This window comes from Dermacentor albipictus, chromosome 4 (genome assembly GCF_038994185.2).
Source record: "Dermacentor albipictus isolate Rhodes 1998 colony chromosome 4, USDA_Dalb.pri_finalv2, whole genome shotgun sequence".
Taxonomy (NCBI): Eukaryota; Metazoa; Arthropoda; class Arachnida; order Ixodida; family Ixodidae; genus Dermacentor; species Dermacentor albipictus.
In genome coordinates, this window is record NC_091824.1 from 30192501 (window position 1) to 30215109 (window position 22609).

Below are 22609 nucleotides of genomic sequence, written 5' to 3' on the forward strand. Positions count from 1 at the left end.
GAACCCTTTTCGTAAGCCTCCAGGTTTCTGCCCCATAGGTCAGTACTGGTAAGACACAGCTAATATACACTTTTCTCTAAATTTCCGGAGTCCTCCACTACGGCGTGCCTCATAATCAGAAAGTGGTTTTGGCACGTAAAACTCCATAATTTTTTAAATACACTTTTCTCTTGAGGGATAATGGCAACCTGCTGTTCATGATCTGAGAATGCCTGCCAAACGCACCGCAGCCCATTCTTATTCTTCTGATTATTTCCGTCTCATTATCCGGACCCGCAGTCACTACCTGCCCTAAGTAGATGTATTCCCTTACGACTTCCAGTGCCTCGTTGCCTATTGTAAATTGCTGTTCTCTTCCGAGACTGTTAAACATTACTTTAGTTTTCTGCAGATTATTTTTAGACCCACTCTTCTGCTTTGCCTCTCCAGGTCAGTGAGCATGCATTGCAGTTGGTCCCCTGAGTTACTAAGCAAGGCAATATCATGAGCGAATCGCAAGTTACATGAGGTACTCTCCATTAACTTTTATCCCCATTTTTTCCCAATCCAGGTCTCTGAATACCTCCTGTAAACACGCTGTGAATAGCATTGGAGAGATCGTATCTCCCTGCCTGACGCCTTTCTTTATTGGGATTTAGTTGCTTTCTTTATGGAGGACTATGGTAGCTGTGGAGCCGCTATAGATATCTTTCAGTATTTTTACATACGGCTCGTCTACACCCTGATTCCGTAATGCCTCCATGACTGCTGAGGTTTCGACAGAATCAAATGCTTTCTCGTAATCAATGAAAGCTATATATAAGGGTTGGTTATATTCCGCACATTTCTCTATCACCTGATTGAGAGTGTGAATATGATCTATTGTTGAGTAGCCTTTACGGAATCCTGCCTGGTCCTTTTCTTGACAGAAGTCTACGGTGCCCCTGATTCTATTTGCGATTACCTTAGTAAATACTTTGTAGGCAACGGACAGTAAGCTGATCGGTCTATAATTTTGCAAGTCTTTGGCATCCCCTTTCTTATGTATTAGGATTATGTTAGCGTTTTTCCAAGATTCCGGTACGCTCGACGTCATGAGGCATTGCGTATACAGGGTGGCCAGTTTCTCTAGAACAATCTGCCCACCATCCTTCAACAAATTTGCTGTTACCTGATCCTACCCAGATACCTTCCCCCTTTGCATATCTCCCAAGGCTTTCTTTACTTCTTCCGGCGTTACCTGTGGTATTTCGAATTCCTCTAGACTATTTTCTCTTCCATTACCGTCGTGGGTGCCACTGGTACTGTATAAATCTCTATAGAACTCCTCAGCCACTAGTGCGTGCCACTCAGCACGCACTATAGGCCACTCCTGTAGTCAATCAGGTGGATACGACGTGACGTGTGCAGTGACGCACGCACTACAGCTGCAGAACCACGGAGCCGCCGTGACGTCGGCTATGCGTGCTCGTCTCACACCCCGGAGGTTCCGTTCCCCCCCGGAACGAAACGCACCGCTTTTTTTTTTTTTTCAGACCCATTAATTTACTTTCTTTTACAGGAGAAAGCGCTGAGAAATTTGACGTCAATCGGAGCATTTCTTGGCGTGTTTTTACTCTTAATGCACCGTCGACCATTCACGACTCGGTCACGCTGCTGCCGCCTGATTTCCGCGTAATGGGGCACGTAATGCTTGACGTGGTGTTTTTAGCTCGAATGCTTTTTCACGGTCACGGACACGGTCAAGCGCTAACTTTAAACATAATATTTATTGGAAGCTGGATCACTATTCAGGCGCGCTCAGAGACGAATTCAGTTACGATAAATATTTTCTTGTTAACGATAGTAAGGCGTGACAATCTTGGCCTCCCTCCTCAGTAGTTGCACTTTCAATTATTAGTCCGGTTATTTCTTTTTGGTGTTTGCGCACAACGAAACATGAGTTATTCGTTTAACTTTTTGGTTCAGTAGGCGAATAAACATTTATAGAAATAATGAAACAAACAAACGGATTGTTTGCATCTTCTCTAAGAGCCGTGCCGCAATTGTGTTTCGCCAAACTAGGCCAAGAATATATTTAACAAGCAAACAATTATCGTATCTGAATTCATCTCTGTTTGCGCGGGCCTGAATTGTTGAATGTCATATATATAGTGATCCGGCTTCCAATACACGTTCTGTTGAAAGTGAGCGCTTGTGCGTGGCACCTCCTGTATATCCGTGTGCAGACGCATCCGCGCCAAAGCGCCATATCAGACATGTCGCACTAACACGACCACAAGTTAGTCCTTGCATATAGTGTCTTCGCATTTATATATATATATATATATATATATATATATATATATATATATATATATATATATATATATATATATATATATATATATATATATATATATATATATATATATATATATAGCAAACAGCCATTATGGCACTAGACAAGCTGCACGCTTTGCAAACAGAAGAGCAAAAAAGAGCACATGGGTAACGCTGACATTTGTCCAGCTTCGCTGTTCCACAACTTTTGAACGATGAAATTTGCCGAGTAACCTTTGGAAACTCGACCTAGTGCAATAATCTTGCTTTCAGAGAAAGTTCAAGTAAGTCATTAGAGAGTATAATTTTTTTCTCTCTCGTGTGCACTTTTCGCGACGCCAGCGACACCGTGCCCTCACATAGCGGCTGTCATACAGATTGACAGAAGGCGCTTTGAGGCTTTGGTTTATCTTTACGTAGGCATTAAACGAGGCGCGCGGTGCCTTCGCGGTGAATTATGACTGAGTGTCAGAATTCATGACTCATTTTCTTTTTCTGAAATAACGGCGAAAACACGGCGCAAGATTTGCCACTGCATCCTTTGTCGTTATACATGAACAGAACGCCGCTTGGGCCGCCTGCAAAGCAAAAACAAAATAATAATAATGTTCGAATATGGAATTATAACGTGTCTGTCCTGCCTTCACTCGGCGCACGAACGAATTAAGCCCCGTCATGCGTCACTTCCCAGGACACATGACGATTTGCGCGGCCACTGATAGAGAGCGTGACGGTCTAAATCTTCGGTAGCAGTGAGAAAAGATTTCGGATGTTCGAGCGTATGACCACGCGGGCATCAGCACCATGCGAAGTGCCCGCCGCTCTAGCGTCGCAGTTTCCGGAGAGAGGAGAAAAAGCGCCGACTCATTCCTCGTGCCACACACCTCTGTCGCCTTCCTCTTCGCTCGTGAACAAGGTATATAAAAGAAAATGCGCATAACAAAAGAAAGAGAAAAATATACACGCGGTATATGTAGCATTTGTGAGCAAAAAAATGAGAGATGACATCGAATTCGATTTTAAATCTTATGTTTACTCCTGATTTGCTCACTCTGAAATAACATCTCAAAATGCATAACCAGTAGGTTTCCCGTTGAACGCTTACTCTCATTGAGTAATACTGCGAAAGGCATGTTTACCCTCTGAAGGCAATTTGTGTTTGTCCTTTTCACACGTCGCTCGAACGTGTGACGAGACGAAGCTGCCGTTTTTTTTTCTCTCACCGGCGTCTGTGGTCGCGCAGGCTGTCCCCACGTGCAGTGCCAGCACTGCCGAGCCGAGTTCCCGGTGTCCAGCCGCCTGGTGGTGAACGGACAGTGCCAGCAGTGCGCGCACCAGCCCACGCTGCTGCCGCCGCCGTTGACCGTGGCGCACCAGCAGGACTTCTCGATCCGCAGGCTCGTCAGCCCCTAGTCACCACGCGACCACGTGTTCCCCAAATCCGGCCATGACGTGCACGCGTGCCTCCCGCTGCAGTCCGTCGAAAAGATGGCGCGCGGCTAACGAGCAAAGTGCTGCGCTATCAGAGCGAGCGAGCGACCCACTCGACCCGGTTGGTTCGTTCTCTCCGCCTTCTCTCCTCTTACTACGTGCTACGAGAGACGTCCGCACGTATGCCAAGGTTCGACAGGGAACTGGTCTCTGAGGAACTGTGCCACTCGACAATGTTTAAGCGTCGGGTATTAGTTGAAACTGTGTGCAGAAAAAAATAGGCAGTACGTTTCTTTTTTTTTTTCTCCTACAGAGAAAGAAGAAAGAAGACCAGAGGGCGACGTGATGCATTTTCAACTGCCACCATTGTCCGTATTGTAAAGGCCAGCGACTATCTTTTCAGTATCGACAGGTGACCACGGTTTACACTGAACCTTCAAGGACGCGCAAGCTCGGGCTTCCCACGTGACAGGGTTGTTCCACACTTTAGTTGCACAGCCGCTCACTGAGTTTTGTCAAAGCGCAAGTGGATATGGCAGCTTGAGTTGAGTGCACGTACTTTGCGTCACCTCGATGTGAAACGTTGTCCCTCGAATCTGGCGTTCATTGAGCGAAGCAGGGATTGGACACCTTGATCGTAATTTGTCGTTTAACTCTGAATTTCCCGAAGTGCTTCACTACTCCCGACATGGTAAACGCCCGGAATGAAAGATTCTGCAACTGCCATAAACAACAACAACAAAAAACAATAATATCATTTGATGCACTGCCTCTTCAAGTGTCGTCAGAAAATCTAAGCCAGAGGACAGTTCTCTCGTAACGTAACAAGACTCCATACAACTGGCACAGCTTTGGCTATGAAACAGACCAAAGAAGCGACCGTTCTAAGTAGTTCTTTCTCTCCGGAGTTAAATATTGTATATCAATACGCGCTCTTTACAACTTGAAATCTACTTCACCCGCATAAATATTGTGAGGGTCACTAGACTGTTGTGCGCATGTTATGGTTAACAGGGTATATATAAAAAAGTGTTCATACCATGTGTATTTGCTCGCATGCATCGCATAAAAGAAAGTGTCGCAGTACAATGCTTACATAAAGGATGCACAGTTCACCTCACGAATTGCGGCAGGTATTGCAAGAAAAGCAATAAACGAAGGTGACCCGTAATGGGTAAAAAGTTTCACTGAATAGAGCACTACGCATATTGGACTATTGATTCAAGTTCTTGACCGTTGCTGCGATGGCTAATATGTTACATCGCCATTATAGGCATGGGTGCTTATAGGTGTCTCGTGCCAATTTTATCTCCGATAAATTGACCACTTGGTACTACTGCGGCAGCCGTCACGCACGTAAAGGACGGGTGAAGGACATGCGAAGGACAGCACCCCTCCTGACGAGTCTATCTGAGGCACGGCGTAAACTTCGCGGGTAAAAAAGTCTAGCGGACGTCACGAGCCCTCGCCGATGGCGTTCACCGCACGCCTCCGCAAATGCTCGTCTCGAAGACGGGTGTGGTTATACGTTTGTGCATAAGATGTTTATTGCATGCCTTTCTCTTAACCGAACGTTCACATTTTTTATATATATGTTGTGTAAAGCTCCAAACGTCTCCGTTCATTTGCACAGCTGCGCCGTTTTGCACCATGCGTTGCACGTGGCGTAGCTTTTTGTTGTTGTTGTTGTTGACGCACACCATTATACGTCCTCACCCGACGTGGTAGCGCAATGGCTATGACGCTGCGCCGCCGAGCACAAGGTCGTGGGTTCGACATCCGGCCAAGGCGGCCGCATTTCCATGGAGTCGGGATGCGAAAGGCGCTTGTGTGCCGTGCATTGGGTGCACGTTAAAGAACCCCACGAGGGGTCGAAATTAATCCCGAGTCTCCCACTAAGGCGTGCCTGATAAGCAAATCGTAAAACCCAAGCACTATATTTTTTGAAGCATTACGTATACGGCTCGTACGCGCAAGGGTCTTTTCTTTTTTTCAACGTGGCACCACATGTAGCGCTCCTAATCTCCGATCATCACCAAATTACGATATGTCCGCAGCGCCGTCTTTCAGGAAAGATAAAAGATCGCAGTTACGCGCCCTACGAGTGACTTTCGTCGCTACACTCTTCGACAACGCGTAAGAATGGCGCGAACTATTTAAAACACGCTGTACGCATTCACAGCACGTTAAAGGGGCACTACAGAGAAAACATTACGTTAGGATGCATTAGTAACTTACTCTTGTGCGACATCAAAATGGCTACTCGTACACTGGTTTGGTGCAGTGCCAGAAAAGAGACGAAAGACGGGCGGCGACTTCGTCCTAAATTTCCCGCATCAACTTACCATGACGTCACAGATCTTGGAAGCGTCTCCGCCAGTCCAGCGAATTGTTTACCGATAAATAAGAGCTATAGATTGAGTTCGAAAGAAGCCAAAGACTAGACCTTGCAGATTTCGATAACCCTTCCAGCCATCAAAACGTGCCATACGCGAGAAGATACTTCGAAATCCGTGACGCCAAAGTGACGCACCTGCACTAGCCGCATCGCCTCGAAATTTATAAAGTAGAACAGTTATCTTCGTTTCCTTCGGTGTAGCAATGAACCCGTTCCAGCGAAATGAATCAAGAATTTAGAAAAATATTTCACCCGCGGTCATAAACTTAATTTAGTGTTGCTCTTGATGTTCCTCCAACTCGGGAAACTAGTCTTCTGGTATGCGACAGTAAATAACAAAGAATTGTGTGCGTATATGTACATTTCCTGCCCTTTGGCGCAATAACCAAACACTAATCAGTATTCCTGTCCCGGAAAGACATGTCACCATGTTGTATAAATAAATGTGCCCTTTGTAACGGTGCCCGCCCGCCCAGCATCGCGTCTGAACGCCACGCACCTGTCAAGTGATAAAGCTTCCTGGCGCCACTCGCCAGGAAAAAAAAAATAACGTCACCGTAATGTAGGGTTTTGGAGACCCAAAGGGTCGCATGCAGCTTCCTGAACCAAAGAACCGCTTGCTTGGCAAATTATGAATGCATGCCACCGGCGCCCAGTGTTTCGCGCTTTGGCCAAAGAAACCACTGAAGCTTATGTAACTGAATGTAATTTGTAGTTTGTGTGCGTGTGTGTCTGTTACTGTGACTGTTATGGTTGTGAGCGTGGATTTTGCTTCCGCTGTAGCTTAGAGAACTTTCATATAGCGGGAAAGCAAATGTGTACAAAGATTAATAGTTAGTAGGCCTACAGCCACACCTTCCTGGTCATGACCCAATGTTTGCGCCCTTGTGATTGTCAATAAAAGAGTACAAAATATTTCGTTCTTGTTTTTGTGTGTTTTTGTGCATGTATAACTAGAAATACCTAATGCGTATAGTAGTCCGCGCGCCCAAAATCTGCACGCCGCCATGACGTCGATTCAGGGTTTCGATGCTCACGTGTTCTTTCCTTCGTACGCGTCACTTCCTTTTCCATATTTAACGCGCCAGACCACGCCGAGGACAGCATCGATATGGAATTGAATTTCATTTCCCATTCTCACTTGGGGAGGGCGGAAGAAAAAGCTACCATGAACAGCTTGCCGAGCCCGTCGATCCCTACAGTGCATGACCAAAGCGGCAAGGAGTATGCATGATGAGAAAAAAAAAGATATATGATTATTCGCGACAAATAAAACAAACTTCAACATGGGTAACAACACAGAAGTATTAAAATATTATAGCGAACTATGCAGTGAAAGGAAAATTAAGGTACAGCACCATCGTATAGATCAGCAATCAATGAAAAAAGAAATTGTACTGTGTAGGATGCTAATACAACAAAAGATGAGCGCTTATATGCAAGACCCTATACAAGGCGTGGATGCCATCAATGCATACCGATGGTGTGCACTGATAGTTTAATAGTTTTCCAAATAATTTTACAAGTTGAATGCTAGTAACATTATTTGGAAAATTAAGAGAAATATGAATAAGTCATGAAATCGAGCTCTTGAGGAATGTTTCTTTAGTCAAGCCTGTACTGTCTACTGCACCTCCTTGAGAAGTACCTATACCTGCTTCCAAGATAGCTCACAAGACCGACCACTGAAACTTTCTGCCTATACCATCAGCCACACATGAAATTTCTTGCTGCATATGAAGTGGTGAGTTTTTAGTTTAGCAGAAGAGGAGTAAATTATATTTTTTGAGGTTTTATTGTCGCAAAGGCAACTTAACAGACTAAACAGATATCTCGAAGAGAACAACATCTATACTCACAACGTGATTGGCGTTCCTGCCGGCCTCTCGTCGCAGGACGCCATGAAGATGATCAAACATCAAATCATCGACGGCAGTACCAGAGACACCAGGGCCCTGCTCGGACTCGACCTTGAGAAAGCGTTTGACAACGTTCTCTAAAATACATTCTGGCCTCCGTGGCAGACCTCGAGCTGCGCCCCAGACTATATAACTACGTCCGTTCGTTCCTGACGGGGAGGAAAGCGAAGCTGCGGATCGGCGACTTTGTCTCCGGCGAGGTGCTCCTGGGCCCACGGGGCACGCCGCAAGGCTCGGTCATTTCGCCTGCTCTCTTTAACATCTGCATGATCGGCCTCTCAAGGAATCTGGCCCAAAGTGAAGGTATCAAACACACCATCTACGCAGACGACATCACCATCTGGTGCACCGGCGGTAGCGAAGGGCAAGTGGAAAGCGCCATGCAAGAGGCGGTAGACGTCATGGAGCAGTATACCTGCTACCCACCGGACTCAGATGCTCCCCGACCAAATCTGAGCTTCTGATTTATAGAAAAGAAAAAGGCCGCAGACCCAAGGGCTGGAAACCGGTCTCGGAAAGTGACATTCACCTGTTCACTCGGAGCGGTGACCCGATACCCAGGGTCGACACCATCAGAGTCCTGGGTATGTTCATAGAATCACGCGGTGGCAAGGGCACTCGGTTACGCAAGATAATTGCGAAAATCGACCATGCTTTTCGCCTCGTCCGAAGGGTCACGAACAGACATCGTGGCCTCAAGGAGGACAACCTGCTTCGGCTCATCAACGTCTTTGTGCTGTGTCACTTCACCTAGCTACACGGTGGACATGCACAACTGGCTCAAAGCCGAGCGGGAAAAGCTTAATCCCCTCATTAGAAAATTCTTCAAGAGAGCCATCGGGCTGCCCGTCAGAACGCATACAGAGGACCTCCTTCGGCTCGGCATACACAACACCATGGAGGAGATAGCCGAGGCTCAGGAACGGGCCCAGCTAACTCGGCTGTCCACCACGCCGGCCGGCAGGCGTATCCTCGAGGAGATCGGACTCGCACCAACCAAGAACTTGGCTGAAGACACCCAAAATCCCCAGAGAAATAGGGGAGAAGATCGTGGTCGCCCCTTTGCCCCGCAACGTTCATCCCGTTCACAACGCAGGTCGTCGCAAGGCAAGAGCATTAAATATACTAAAGCAAATAAACAAGGACAAAATCGCAGCAAGTTTCGTGGATGCAGCTGCATACCGAGACGGCAAGGCTTCTGCGGTTTCCGTCGTTGACACGCTGGGCAAAGTCATCAACTGTGCTTCCGTCCGGACGACGAACCCAGAGGTGGCCGAGCAAGTGGCCATTGCACTCGCCATGTAAGACCGTCGGAGAGACAGGGTGTATAGCGATTCGAAAGCCGCTATCAGGGCATTCCAGAAAGGCCGGGTAGCCCGGTAGGTAGTTCAAATTCTGAAAGGCACCAAACACGGCAACACCTCCATGCACTCGATCCTTTGGTTCCCTGCACACGTCGGGGCGATTGAGGGGGTTCCTCTGAACCTCAACGAGTCTGCCCACGAAGCTGCGCGTGGCTTTACCGACCGCGCTGCCCTCGGATCGGGTGACTCTCTCCCCGGACACAGAGACGCTCCTCTCACACACAACGAAATGACTAAATTCTTTTACTCAGAGAGAAGGGTTTTCCCCCCGCCTCACTCCAAGCTAAGCAGGCCGCAGGCGGTCACACTAAGACTTCTGCAAACGAACTCCTACCCAAATCCGGCGTCCCTTAATAGCATATATATACCGAGATTTATCCGAATTGTTCTTGCGTAGCCTGTGGTGAGGTACGTTGCCTCATATGCTCTGGGAGCGCGGGTCGCTGGGCCCGAAGTTCACTAAGGAAGAGTGGGACGCGCACCTGCGAAGTCCCGTCTTTGAGGACCAAATCCTGGCTGTCCAGCGCGCCCGCGATCGGGCCGGCAGACTAGATCTGTCAGTCCCGTCGTGGGATTAGGCGGGTGCGAGTTTTATCGCGCTTTGCCGGACCAAATAAAAGTTTATTCACTCACTCACTCACTCACTCACTCACTCACTCACTCACTCACTCACTCACTCACTCACTCACTCACTCACTCACTCACTCACTCACTCACTCACTCACTCACTCACTCACTCACTCACTCACTCACTCACTCACTCACTCACTCACTCACTCACTCACTCGCAGGCTATGAGAGGCACCATAATGCCGGTCTCGATCTTGATTAATTTCTACCATCTGCAGGCTTTAGAATGGTGGTGGACTGAACTAGTTTGTATTCCATTGTTTTTGTTTCAAGTACAATCAGTACATTGCACGCACACACTAACATGGTGCACAACTGTAAGCAAATTCATTTCATAGAATGAAGTAAATACACGGCTAGGACACTTCAGGAACGACAAGAATTAGAGCAGTTAGTTCGGCATCGCATTCTGGGTCGATCATTTTAGGGAATATGTTGCATTCGGCGGAAGCGGAATATATATATATATATATATATATATATATATATATATATATATATATATATATATATATATATATATATATATATATACTGGCATGGTTATATGCTGGCAAATCGAATGCAAACACAATTATTAACCCTGAATAACTATGTGGGACCCAAGATGCTCATTCGAGCAGCCACTCTATTGCTTGACAGGCCCTATGGTGAAAAAGCAGTAGTCAACGCGAAATTGACAGTCACTGTTAGCAGCCTGCACGGCAAAGCAATTCATGCGATTGCGGTGTTTATTTTGATTACCTGGCTCAGGCAAGTAATGTGAATAACAAAACTTATAAAACATCATCAGCTTAGTGAGGCCAAATGCTGTCAAGTCGAGGGTGTGGCCCTTACCCGGATTTATACGGCAAGAATTTTCCTTCGTGTAATTGTTTCATACTTCGCTATCCCTAATACTGCTCCGCCTTTCTGCTGAAACTGCAGCTCTTCTTTTTTCTTTCCTGTGGGTCCGAGTATATAAGTCCTGCGGCGCATGACTGCTGTTGAACCTGATTTCGAGCAAACCCGGCTTGGCGCCATTTTGATTACTGTGTGAATTGTATATATATTTGAGACTTATGCCTGCAAGTGGCGATGTTTCCATCCCTACTAAAAGTTGTACATCATTAGAAGAGTTTTTTTTCTTTTTTTCATGAGTCATTAGCACTGCCCACTGGAAAGATAAGCAATACTGAGCGACATATCATTCACGTGAATTTTCACGCCGTTGATAAAGTACTCTGACGAAGGAGTCACTGAAGTCAGCAGGGTTCCTTTTTCCGGTTCAAAAAATCGCGCAAAGCAATTTGAAACGAAGGGACCATACAGCAACATAATATTTCTCTAGGCATAGGCTATCCACACAGCATTAGAAATGATTTTTAGTTGGCTACCTCTTCTCTTCAAAAAATATAATAAACTTTGTCCTGTGTATATATTTAAATATATTGTGTTGTGCATGATGCTCACAGTGGAAATTAAAAAAAAAATATGTGTAAGGTAAATAATACGGATGAGGTAGCCGCCGGCTAACGCGCTTGTCCTCCTATTGTCAGGATTTGCTGAAATAAAGCGAAAGTATGAATTAAAAGATGTGCACGCCCGCACCGACAATGATGCAGTAAGCTTTTAGCCACAATAAGATTTTAAGTGAAAAGGTAGAGGCAACTCAAAAGAAAGCTCAAATGATGTGGGTAACATAACTCTGGGAAAGACACCTTAAAACGGGGAAGGGTGTAGCCCCGCTCCCCCAATAAATCTTGGAATACGGGGGGCGGGGCTCCAGCGCTCCCTCCCCCCTGCCCGCCCCTAGTCGGCGCCTATGTGAACGATGCTTACAGCATTGCATTTCGCCTTACAAAACCAATTTCCCGGCGGCGCGCCTAACGGTAAATTGAAATTTAACCGCGAAACACCAAGGACAAAAAAGTAGAAGGGCCAGTACAAGTGCTTGTGGTGTATATTCTACTACTATGCCCTTCTTTCGCGCCGCCTTTGATTTATTATCGAACCGTACCTACTCACCCAAGTGGCAACCTCATCTCATGGTTTTGTATTTACCGCGTTTTACTGGTTCGTCCAAGAGCCGCCTGGCGCCGCACCGGGCGCGTCAACCGCCGCGCCAACAAGTGGCGGCGGAACGCAGTCGTATTAGAAACAATAAAATAATAAAAAAATAAAGGATGCACATGAGCAGGGGGAAGGCCTGTCAGCTCTCGCATATCGGCCTCGCTTTTGTGTCGGATGCCCTGGACATGTGACACGAGAAGCATCGATATGCTACATCTCGTCTACCGTGTCTTTGACATTGTGAGTGCTATTTGAAGTTTGCACACATGTGCGATAGGTGTAATATTCCGCCGAAAGTAACTGCCTGTTTCGAACTGTCAGTGGCCGCTCTCTGCATGCGTTCTAGCACCAGAACGTAAACGGCGCTACGCTGGGAGATACCGCATCGAATATGCGCCATACCCATATTGACGCTATTTCAACGGAACAATGTTGAAAATACAGTTCACAGAGGTGTTGATCGGACTTGCAATGCAATGCTCGTAACCAGCGTTTGTGACGGTTGGCGTGCTCACGATAAATCGCACTTTATAAAATGTGTGCTTGCGTCGTCGATTTGCACTACGTTGTCACATTGTCTATTACTTCCTCCATTTAAGGGGATGACTTACTTGCCGCCGGCTGCTTAATCAAATAATTCATTTCGGCGCTTTTCGACTGGGAGCTCATTTGAGATCTTGTCGTACGAACAGGTCTTTGTGCTTTTATTTCAGCCATAGTGCACCTCGATCACCTTTCAAGGAAAACCTTGTCAGCCAGCGCCTGCGCTCTTGGACATCATGCCCACAAAGGTGCGTTGATGAATGTTGTTAAATGTAGAACGACGTTCCGCACGCCGTGTTCGAGTATCGTCGACGCAATGAGACTTGCAGTAGTCGCTGCACGTCGGCTAGGTGTTGCAGGCCGTAAGAAAATATTCGTATGTGCTATGTGCTACACATGAATTACCACATGAACTACCCGTTTCGCAGAGGTAGCTGCTTTATGCAGCATGCGAATGGTCGCATGTGTTCAGTTAGATGTTCGTTTCAACTCTCCCTGTCGCAGTTGGCCGAGAAAGTTTGTTGAATACCTGATTCACAATACATTGTTGACATTGTGCATGTCATAGACAAATTACCGGTTTGATAGTTTTCCAAATAATTTTACAAGCTGAATGCTAGTAACATTATTTGGAAAATTAAGGGAAAATATGAATAAGCTATGAAATCGAGCATCGGAGGAATGTTGCTATAGTCAAGGCTGTTCTGTATGCTGCACCTCCGTAACTGCCTAGCTACCTCCGAGATAGCTCACAAGACCAACCACAAGCTTGTGAACATAGCATCTTTATTCTGCGTACGAATGGTCACATTTGTAAGTTAAGTGTTGCTTTCAACTTTGCCTGTCTCGTTAGCTGGGTGGATGTCTGATTTTCCCTTTATTAACATTAATTAATTTGTAATAAAATAATTTGATATATGTAGTGCTGCCTCTGTGTACTTTATGCTAACATGGTGTGTGCAAATATTGAAGAACTCTGAATAAACCAATCGAATTTAATCCGGTTTCACTTGGTGCTCAAATTGAACAGTTAATATTGGAAACACCGAATATTTATCGAATAGCTTTAGAATAATTAGCACCAATATGGAAGCATTAGAAAAGCAAAAACAATGAGGGATTGATTGTTCTCATTTCCATCCTTGGACTACCTGAATATAAAGCATAGCCTGTGATTTTATACCACTGTGGGTCCAATTTTGATTTTAGTGCGATGTTCATGCTGACTGCTTGTGTCACACCGATGCTCATGTGCAAGCAATCTCGTATTATAGTATGGTTAGGGGCTTGGTTTATCTGTCGCATTTTATCGCAAGGCATTCTGTTGACCACACTCTCCGCTGTGCTCTTGCACTCTCGCCTCGCTCTAAGAGCTGCAATTTTTAAAACATTTTGTTAATATTTACTTTTATTTAAGAGATGGTGACAAAATGGTGCATTGAATACTATAGTCTCTACTATATAAGAGCTTATTTCAGTGCACAGCCACGAAACAGCACCTCACATATTCTGTACACTCACTGCTGTATCGGAAGTTATTTCAAAGCATAGCTTTCTGATCCTCTTTCGTTGTTGATTGTAATTATATTTCAAGCAAAATGTTGCAGAACTCTTGCACTATATCGAAACCAGTTGTCTTACAGAAAAGCGTTTGACTGATATATATGTTTGATTTAGCATCATCCCAATTTGATTCCTATTGGTTTGCTTTTAAACTTACTCATCTTGCACCCCTAGGTAATGGTCCCATTCTTGTAATTAATTTGGGGCCTCAGAGGCATCGCCTGGTTTTTACAGGTCAGAGATAACTGCCTAAAAGAGTAAAGTTGTTGTATTTGTGGTTTATTTAACTGCAGGGTCATAGCTCTGTTGGCAGGTGCTGAAAACATAAGCAACGAGCAGTGAGTAAACAAAATTAGAAATAGAATTTAAGTTTATTTTTGTGATGTAATGCCTAAGGATTTGCCAGTAGCATTTTGTGAGCTCATTGACGGGTAGAGTACACAGGGTGTTCTGATAAATTTCTGATGCCTCCAAGACGAGCTCTATTTACTTCATAAATGTCAGTCTCACAATGTTCAGGCAATCATTGGCATACTGTGGAGGCACTCTAGTGCTCCTTTACTCACTGTAATTATGGCTGTGTTTCCTGAATAACCTGCAAAAATTAATTTGATGTATTAGTTGCGCGCATAACTACACTGCCTACAGGCATTATTTATTTTTTTACTTTACCCTCAGAGCCATACACATTAGGGAGGAGAGTGGTTACAGCAAGCACAAATGCATAATTGAAAATGCAAGCTAGAAAAATTAATTACAGAGGCTTATGATTATACAGTTTCAGCTAGGGCTTCACAATGTAGTCAAGAAGTGGCTACAAAAATGCACAATGTATACACAAGTGGAGTTAGCTACAAATGTAGAGTGCATAGACATCTGATTGCACAATATTAGCAATAGCTGCTTGAATGAAAAGTTGTTCCTTTTAATGTATTAGCAAAAAGGACTGAACCAAAAAGAAATAAGCCTTAGTTTGACATAACCCAAGGCCAACCATGGATCAGTGATTGATTCAAGGAAATGTGTTAAAATTGAGCAGTACATTCATTGCGCAGTGTGGAATGATACTATGGCTTGGGCAATATAGTTAAACCTACAAAATATGAAGCGAACTGAATTATTGTAAACAAGTTCTAATGAGCTAATTACTTTTTCCACAGTGGAATCCCATTCACTGCTTGTATTTAATTTTGGACATGCTAGTGTCTTATAGCAAAGCTGTTCTTTAGGATGAAAGAGTGGTTAAAGCTTTGTCACTACTGATTTGTGTGTCACTTTGTTTTAATTCAGGGTGATCATCCATGCAATGGAAAGGAGGACAAATGTAAATCGAACAATGTGAAGTCTGAACAAATGCCCAGTTCTACAAGCCCTGAACACTGCAAAACGGCCTCGGCACCAGTATTGTGCCCTGTCTGCAACAAAGCTTTTGGTCGAAAATATCACCTGGTGAGGCACCTGCAAAATGCAGTTTGTTCTGTTGAACAGAAGCTTTCTTTACCATGTCCTACATGTGGCAAAGTATTTTCCTCGAAGGTAAGCATTTTTTTCTGCATTGGTAATAAATATTGATTATGAGTGAGGGCTGTCCTAAGACTGTGTAAAAATATCTTGTGCATAAACAGGCAAACATGCAACAAAAATTACACAGCACAAGCACTACTATCAACTGAATGTTTATTTCAAGAAACATTGGGTTGTATGTGTAAAAAGTTGTACATGCACTAACATGCGAAGAATACCTCTACAGCAATAAAACCAACACATCTGGTATGTTTGTCAAAACAGGGCTAGATCACAAACTGATACAGCATGTGAAATGTGTGGCAATTATCCTGCTCTAAAATCTAAGCTTGCTTACATGCATTCACTTAGTGCCAATTCGTGTAAGCGTAGATATGTACTAACGTTTTTCAGTATGTAACCCATGTTTTCTTGAATGAACCTTCAGGTTATAGCAGCAGTTATGTTCTCTTCCCTGCGTTTGCCTGTTCATGTGCTCACTCTTTCTTCATGAATCAATCTCAGTTCACTCTTCCTACTAATACAGTATGCAATGGATGATTCAACAAAAAGATAAGCCTGAGTCAGCATTCGGAAATTTTAAGGTGCATCTTGAAAAACACTGCCACAGTGCGGTACTAGAACATTGCAAAGGAGGAATGTTCTAATAGCCCAAGAACAAATGTCTACTGCTAGTTCTTTACGACGTTGTTTTGTTTACCACAGAAGTCTACCTTCTTTTCATAGCTCGTACATTTTCATGAGAGTGCCACTTTTCTAGACTGAATAGTGTTGACACGTGGACTCACTTTCAGGCGAAACTCGACTACCACATTACTGTCCATGGCACAACATCAGAAAGTTGCAAAACGTCTCCCCTCAAGCAGTTTGAGTGCCACCAGTGTGGTCGTTTCCTGTGGTCACAGTCTCAGCTGAAGATTCACCAACGAACCCACACCGGGGAGCGACCGTTCACCTGCACCGAGTGTTCCAAGACGTTTGTCTCCCTGGGTGCTCTGAACAAGCACAAGCTTTCTCACTCGGAGGAAAAGCCCTTCGTATGCCCCCACTGCCCGGCCAGATTTTCCTTGAAAGGAACACTCAACAGGCACATTCCCACACACACAGGCATTCGTGCTCACAAGTGTCCCCACTGCCCCAAGGATTTCATCCAGGCTGTGGCACTCCAAGCCCACCTTGTTACTCACACAGGCAGCAACGGTTTTCCCTGCCGCGTATGCGGCCACATGTTCTCCCGCAAGGCCCGCATGAAAGAGCACGTTCTGTGCGTTCACGAAGGCCTGCGCAAGTTTAAATGCGACTTATGCGCCAAGTTGTTCTCTCGCAAGGATGATCTCACCACTCACCAGGAGCACAGGCATGGCCTTGTCAGCAAGCCTCTAGGTGGTCTTAACCCGGCATGGAGCAGCTTGACACTCATGACGATGGGCTCTGGCAGTTTGTCACCTCCCGGGGCTTTCGTTCAAGATTCATTCTTAAAAGACTCTGTGATAACTCATCAGTCAGTGCCAGATATGTCACCTGGCTCCTACAGTGCGGCTGCTCGTGTGGAGACAAAAAAGCTTAAGCATGATGTTGTAGATGACAAACATACCACACATGATCCATTCCACCAAACTTACACTAATGACGGCCATCTACACGGTAAAACATCGTATGTTAAGCCATCAGGTATGAATGAAAATTGTGAGAATAGTAATCCTGTTGCTCTTGCAGATAAAATTTTTCATAACGGTGGTCTAAGAGAAGCCCTCCACTCTCAAGAGCAATGCGATAATGCTTGCACTGTAGGCAATCAAAGCATGGATATGAAACATTCATGTACATCTAACGTTTCGGCAAGCTCTAATCGAAACAATGTTTACCTTAAAAGTGAGCACTCATTACAGGAGTCGGAGGAAAATTGCAATACCCTTAAAAACCGCATAGAGGAGTTTCTCTGCTTCCTCATTGAAAAACCAATACTCAAGAGGCTTGGGTGGCCCAGTGCACATTTAAGTGACTTGTTGGAGGCTGTGATCCGCCACTGTGGCTGCAGCCCATCTGAGTCCGAGTTTGGCTCTCTTGCCGATAAGCTCAGAGAAAACTGCAAGGTACTGTTTACAAAAGTACTTGAAGATGATGTTGCTGGGAAGCTTCTTGATGACGATGAGTCTGTAGATGTTGTACTTGATAAGGTTCTAGAGCTAGCCAGGCTGAGCTAATGTGTGTCTGACAATGCTTTGTAATGTGGTTGATATCTTTTCTGACACCCCAAAGCATATGGAAGACTAGGATAGTTCCAACAAATGGTGAAATTAAAGAGCCCTTTGTTTATGGTTGCTTTTCTTTCATTAAACAATTAGGAACCTTACAGGGGAGAGTGTTTGCCACAAACGAGCATAAATAATCACTAGGAGGCAAGTTTCCTTCTTTTCAGTGTTAATTTTGATGTCACTTTCTCAATGTGCATAGTATGCAACAGGCAAGACTGCTGTGGCCGTGTTGATAGTTCATATTGCAGTTAATCTGTTATCGATACTATGTTGCTAATAGAGGAGTTGTATGAATGTCAAGGATATGATTATTGAATGTAATTGGTGTGGAAGATATGTCAGAAGAGCATTGAAAAAGATAGTCAATTCAGGATTTATTTGTTTGTTGCAGTTCAGTTTTCTGAACCTGTTTTTGGCGTGTATATCGTTTTTGGTGTTGACCTTTGTTTAATGATTTTCTACGTGTTTGTGGTAGACATACAGGCGTGCACTTCCATATTTAGTGAATGGAGCTTTAAGCAACAACAGTATTGTGGGGTTTCAGTTTAGTAGCATTCCCTTCACATTCCTTGTCTACTTCTAATTGTGTGAAAGATTGAGTACCTTGAGACCTGATATCGAGTCACTGAAGTGCACAGATCCTTTTTGAAGATCACTGCTTATAGCATGCCTACAGCATTTCAATGCTGCGGCTCAATTAATGCAGTACTTATAATTTGAATCCAGATATGGGCATCTGTAACTTACTTTGATACGTAGATCACGTATAAGCTGGGGCTCTGGAAGTGTATTTGGCAGTGCGGGGGCGACAGCTGGGATTCGTTCTGCCTACACGAACTTTTTTGTCACTGTGAAACAAGGGCCTAATTTACTATAGTAGAGGGGTAGCCAACCCTTAGGACTATGGGGGCGGTGCCCCCTTGCAGTAAAACTTGTCTGCCCCTCCCCCTCCACCTATCCTGATCCCATTTCTGGAGCCCCTGTGTTCAGATCCTCACCAGAACATTAACTGGATCTCGACTTGGTATATTGCTCAAAAAATGTCCTGTCCTGTGCTCTTACCAGGAGTTCATTCCAAGTGCATCTCAAACACTTTGACGTGTGCATAGCTACCATTCTAACGCAGGCTATTTACAAGGCTGTGTTATGCTCATTCCTTTTTTTTTTCCATTCTGTGAACATCTGTCATTCAAAAGAAGTCCAGGTCGTGAACATGCATTGCATTTGTTTGAAATTCCAGTAGTCGTTCTGCCATGTGCAAAGTGTCATAACTTAAAAACCTTCAGGGAAATGTCAGTGCTGTAACTTTGTCAATCGTAGAACCCTTCTTTTGAAGTGTATGAAGGGGCATTGAACACATGTATGTGTAAATGGCCTATCTGTGCAAGAATCTTGCTGATGTTTCTGGTAGGTTTTTATTTTTCAGTGGTTTATTTCATGTACTATGTTCTAATTTATGTAATACAATGGCCAATAATATTTCACCTGAAAACTAATTCTCATGCCAGCTTTATTAAGTGTTTAGCTGGCAATATGAGAATTTAATGTTTCTTGAATGTGAACTACCTCACTTGTGTGCATCTAATAGGCCAAGTGTGGTAACATGGTTTCCATGTGGCCAGAATTAGTCAAGATGTAAACAGGAGGTGTGATGAGCTATTTTAACTAGGTTCATTCATTGTAATTCAGTGAAAGCATTTCTATCACTATTGAAAGTTTGTGAAAAGCAGATGAGCTAAAATTTTGAAGAAAAGAAGAAATAACATGTTTGTTGGCATTTGCGTACAATGGAATCCAGGAGACATAACCAGATAATATGAATAGTAGGGGAAACTACTCAATTTTTCTTGTGTTGATGGTTACTTAAAACATAATTGATGAATTAAAATTCCACCATCATGATGAAAGTTATACCATCATGGTATTGCACTCAGGCATCCTCTATGTTTACTTGGCATTATTTGTGCCATTTATTGTGAGAAATATAGTATGTCTGTCAAAAAGCTGTGAAGCATTGAGTGTGCCATTATAGCCCCTTTGTAATTTGCATGTATTATGTATTGAGAGTTGCAAATTCAATGCATTTAATATGAAGACTTGTTGTTTGGCCCGGTAAGACTCGGTAATAATTGTGGCATTACTTGATTGAGAGTATGTTGAGATGAGCTTTGTGCATAATTTCTGTGATATGGATGATCAAATTGTAGTTCTCGAAATAAACCATTTTCTCCCATTGACCTAAAAATTTGTCTTTTCCTTTTAATTGTTTATGACAGCAACCTAAATGATTGAATTCGATGATGCTATTCTAGCAGGTTTAGGCTGCTAAGCAGACAATATCTGTTGGAATTCTACCATACAGTATGAGTAATAGACCATGGTAAACCAATGATGAGTCTAGCACGAGCAAGCAAAGCAATCGGCAGCGGCCAGAATCAGTTTTGTTACTGGCCGGGGTGTTTTGGTTGTGAAGGAGGATTACACCTTCAAGTACAACACTCGACTGCATTTTAGGGCTGCTTGTTGGGGACACTTCTGTTGCACAACGTGACAGTCTGAAGCAATATAATTGTTTATTTGTATGACACAATGACCAGCGTCGCCTTTGGTGGTCACCTAGTTTTCAGATGCAATTTTTTATATATGTTTTGCTTTGCCTGGGCGCACAGGTCGCTACGTATTGTTAAAATTAATGGGCACTTTGCACCAGCCAGGCTTGCACTGTGACTCATCACTTCAGTGTGGCTGTTTCCATCTGCTGAGGCTGTGCGGAATGAGAATCCACTCTTGGCGACACATTCTCGTTTCATCACTCATATGAGCTGATGGAGTTAGGGATTTTGCTGCTGCTTAAAGGTTGCACTAAAGAATGCAGTCTGAGCGTTATTCATGGAGCTGTGAGGTACATGGGTATGTATATCAAGAATGCTCAAACTTTCACATTCGAGCACAACCATGCAGGGCAGGCTCAGTTCGTAGTCTTTCAGGATGTAGAAAGTACTTGCGCGAGGCAAATGTCAAAGCAAGGCTCACGAATGTGGGAGTGTGTGACAGAGATGCCCATTAAGACGCAAATGATCTGAGGCATGTCCTAGTAGACTGACCATGTTAATTCAAACTTACGTGTACATTCAAAATATGTGAAGGCGCCACCATTTGCCTTCCATGAAGTGGAGTAGAGCACCTAACACACTCTATAGTGCATGACCAGGGTCAGCTTTATTAGGGTATGAGGGTATTAGGGTCTTAGGGTATGAGGAAATATTAGGTTCAGCCCCCTAATATTTCCTCCTGTCTCCCTGCCTCAGCAGAAATGTCCCATTGCAAATGCGGTGCACATAATAGTTTTCTGCAGCAATTTTTAAAGGGAACAGGTCGTTCCACCACCATGGGAATGATGGTTAGTGCATGGATTTGTGCAGTAGCATAGCCAAACGGGAGCACACCGGGCAGGTACCCCAGCCCCCTCCCAAATAAAAGTTTCTGACCATGCCACTGGATTTGTCTGATCGTGCTTGTGGCCTTGTTATGCTCATCTTGCTTAATCGGCCTAAATTTCAAGGCAATATTTGTACTTCTCTGAATGCAGAGGGAAATAACGTAATCGGTACTAATTGCAGCGGTTATCCCTGACCAGGTGGCAAAGTCTCGACGCGCTGGCTCACCCACGAGGAAGAAACTCTGGCGTTTTTTTTTTTTTAAGACCATAATATCTTAAAATGGTGTCAATAGTTTTAAATAACCAATAGACGAGGTACCGAAACGGAAACGGGTAGCTGCTTCGTGTGAGGGCTGCGATGAGTCGATGACGTCAGATCCTACAAAACCGTAGTGTAAACATGTACTACACGTGGTGCTCGCCAATAAAGCGAAGCTGGCGATGTCTTCCGACGACATGGGGAGCTTTTCCAGCTCTTTCGAACTAGACAGCGGCGATTTCAGCGACGATATGAGCGGTGAAGGATCGCCGTTCGCGTTTCATCCGCCGCCACCGCAAGAGGCAGCAGATGTGCTCCGAGCTCGAAGCATGGTACTGCGGCAAGACGAAGAGAAGCACCAGTCATCCCGCCTGTCAAAACGATGATTGTCGGCCTTTGCTCGAAGAAAATGCGCCAGCTTCGTCGTTTCTGGGCGAGTCGGCGGTGTAGCCTCTCACGTCACAAACACGGGGTGGCCAGTAAAACGTCATGCATCCGTGGGTATGAGTAAGGAACACGCGACCAATCTTTAACATTTATTTTCAGTGAAACTAAATGACTTGCAGTCATATCGTTTGGCACAGATAATCAGAGTGCAATAGAAAACGTACACTCCAACTTCGTTTTAACGAAGTTGAAGGAAAGCCGAAATTACTTTGTTATATCCATTACTTCGCTATAGCGACTATTGGCCTTCAGCATGTACCCAACGGGGTGCACAGTTGTCAACAAGGTAATAAGACGGCTTTGCGGCTACCGCTACGTGGCCACGCATGCGCTGAAATATTGACACGTGTACTTATATTCAACAGGCGACCACGTTTCGCCGCCTAACAAATGTTATCGCACAGCGCGGGACGCGTCTGCATGTATCCGAAGTTTCTGGAAAGTTATCAATCCTTCTCACCGCTGTGTTGTCGCCGAACCTTGT

At 44.5% G+C, this 22609-nt stretch overlaps 2 protein-coding genes across 3 annotated transcripts in view; both read left to right on the forward strand.

The window, feature by feature from the left end:
• The window catches only part of LOC135900161 (zinc finger protein 672-like), a 39685-nt gene extending 33011 nt beyond the window's left edge, over window positions 1-6674 (forward strand). The window contains exons 8-9 of one of the 2 annotated variants that reach the window (XR_011513831.1): window positions 3545-3980; window positions 4046-6674. Coding sequence is in view for 1 of the 2 variants with exons in the window: in XM_065429611.2 (XP_065285683.2) it covers window positions 3545-3714 (170 nt within the window). In the remaining variant the exon portion in view is untranslated. Of the gene's footprint in view, window positions 1-3544 lie in introns of both variants that reach the window. The other variant, XM_065429611.2, reaches the window with a different exon arrangement.
• Window positions 6675-12176: 5502 nt separating this feature from the next.
• Window positions 12177-20225, forward strand: LOC135900158 (protein suppressor of hairy wing-like). Its single transcript, XM_065429608.2, has 4 exons — window positions 12177-12335; window positions 12809-12886; window positions 15492-15737; window positions 16520-20225. The coding sequence occupies exons 2-4, from the start codon at window positions 12875-12877 to the stop codon at window positions 17927-17929; spliced, it is 1668 nt and encodes a 555-aa protein (XP_065285680.2). The 5' UTR covers window positions 12177-12335; window positions 12809-12874; the 3' UTR covers window positions 17930-20225.
• The last annotated feature ends 2384 nt before the right edge of the window (window positions 20226-22609 follow it).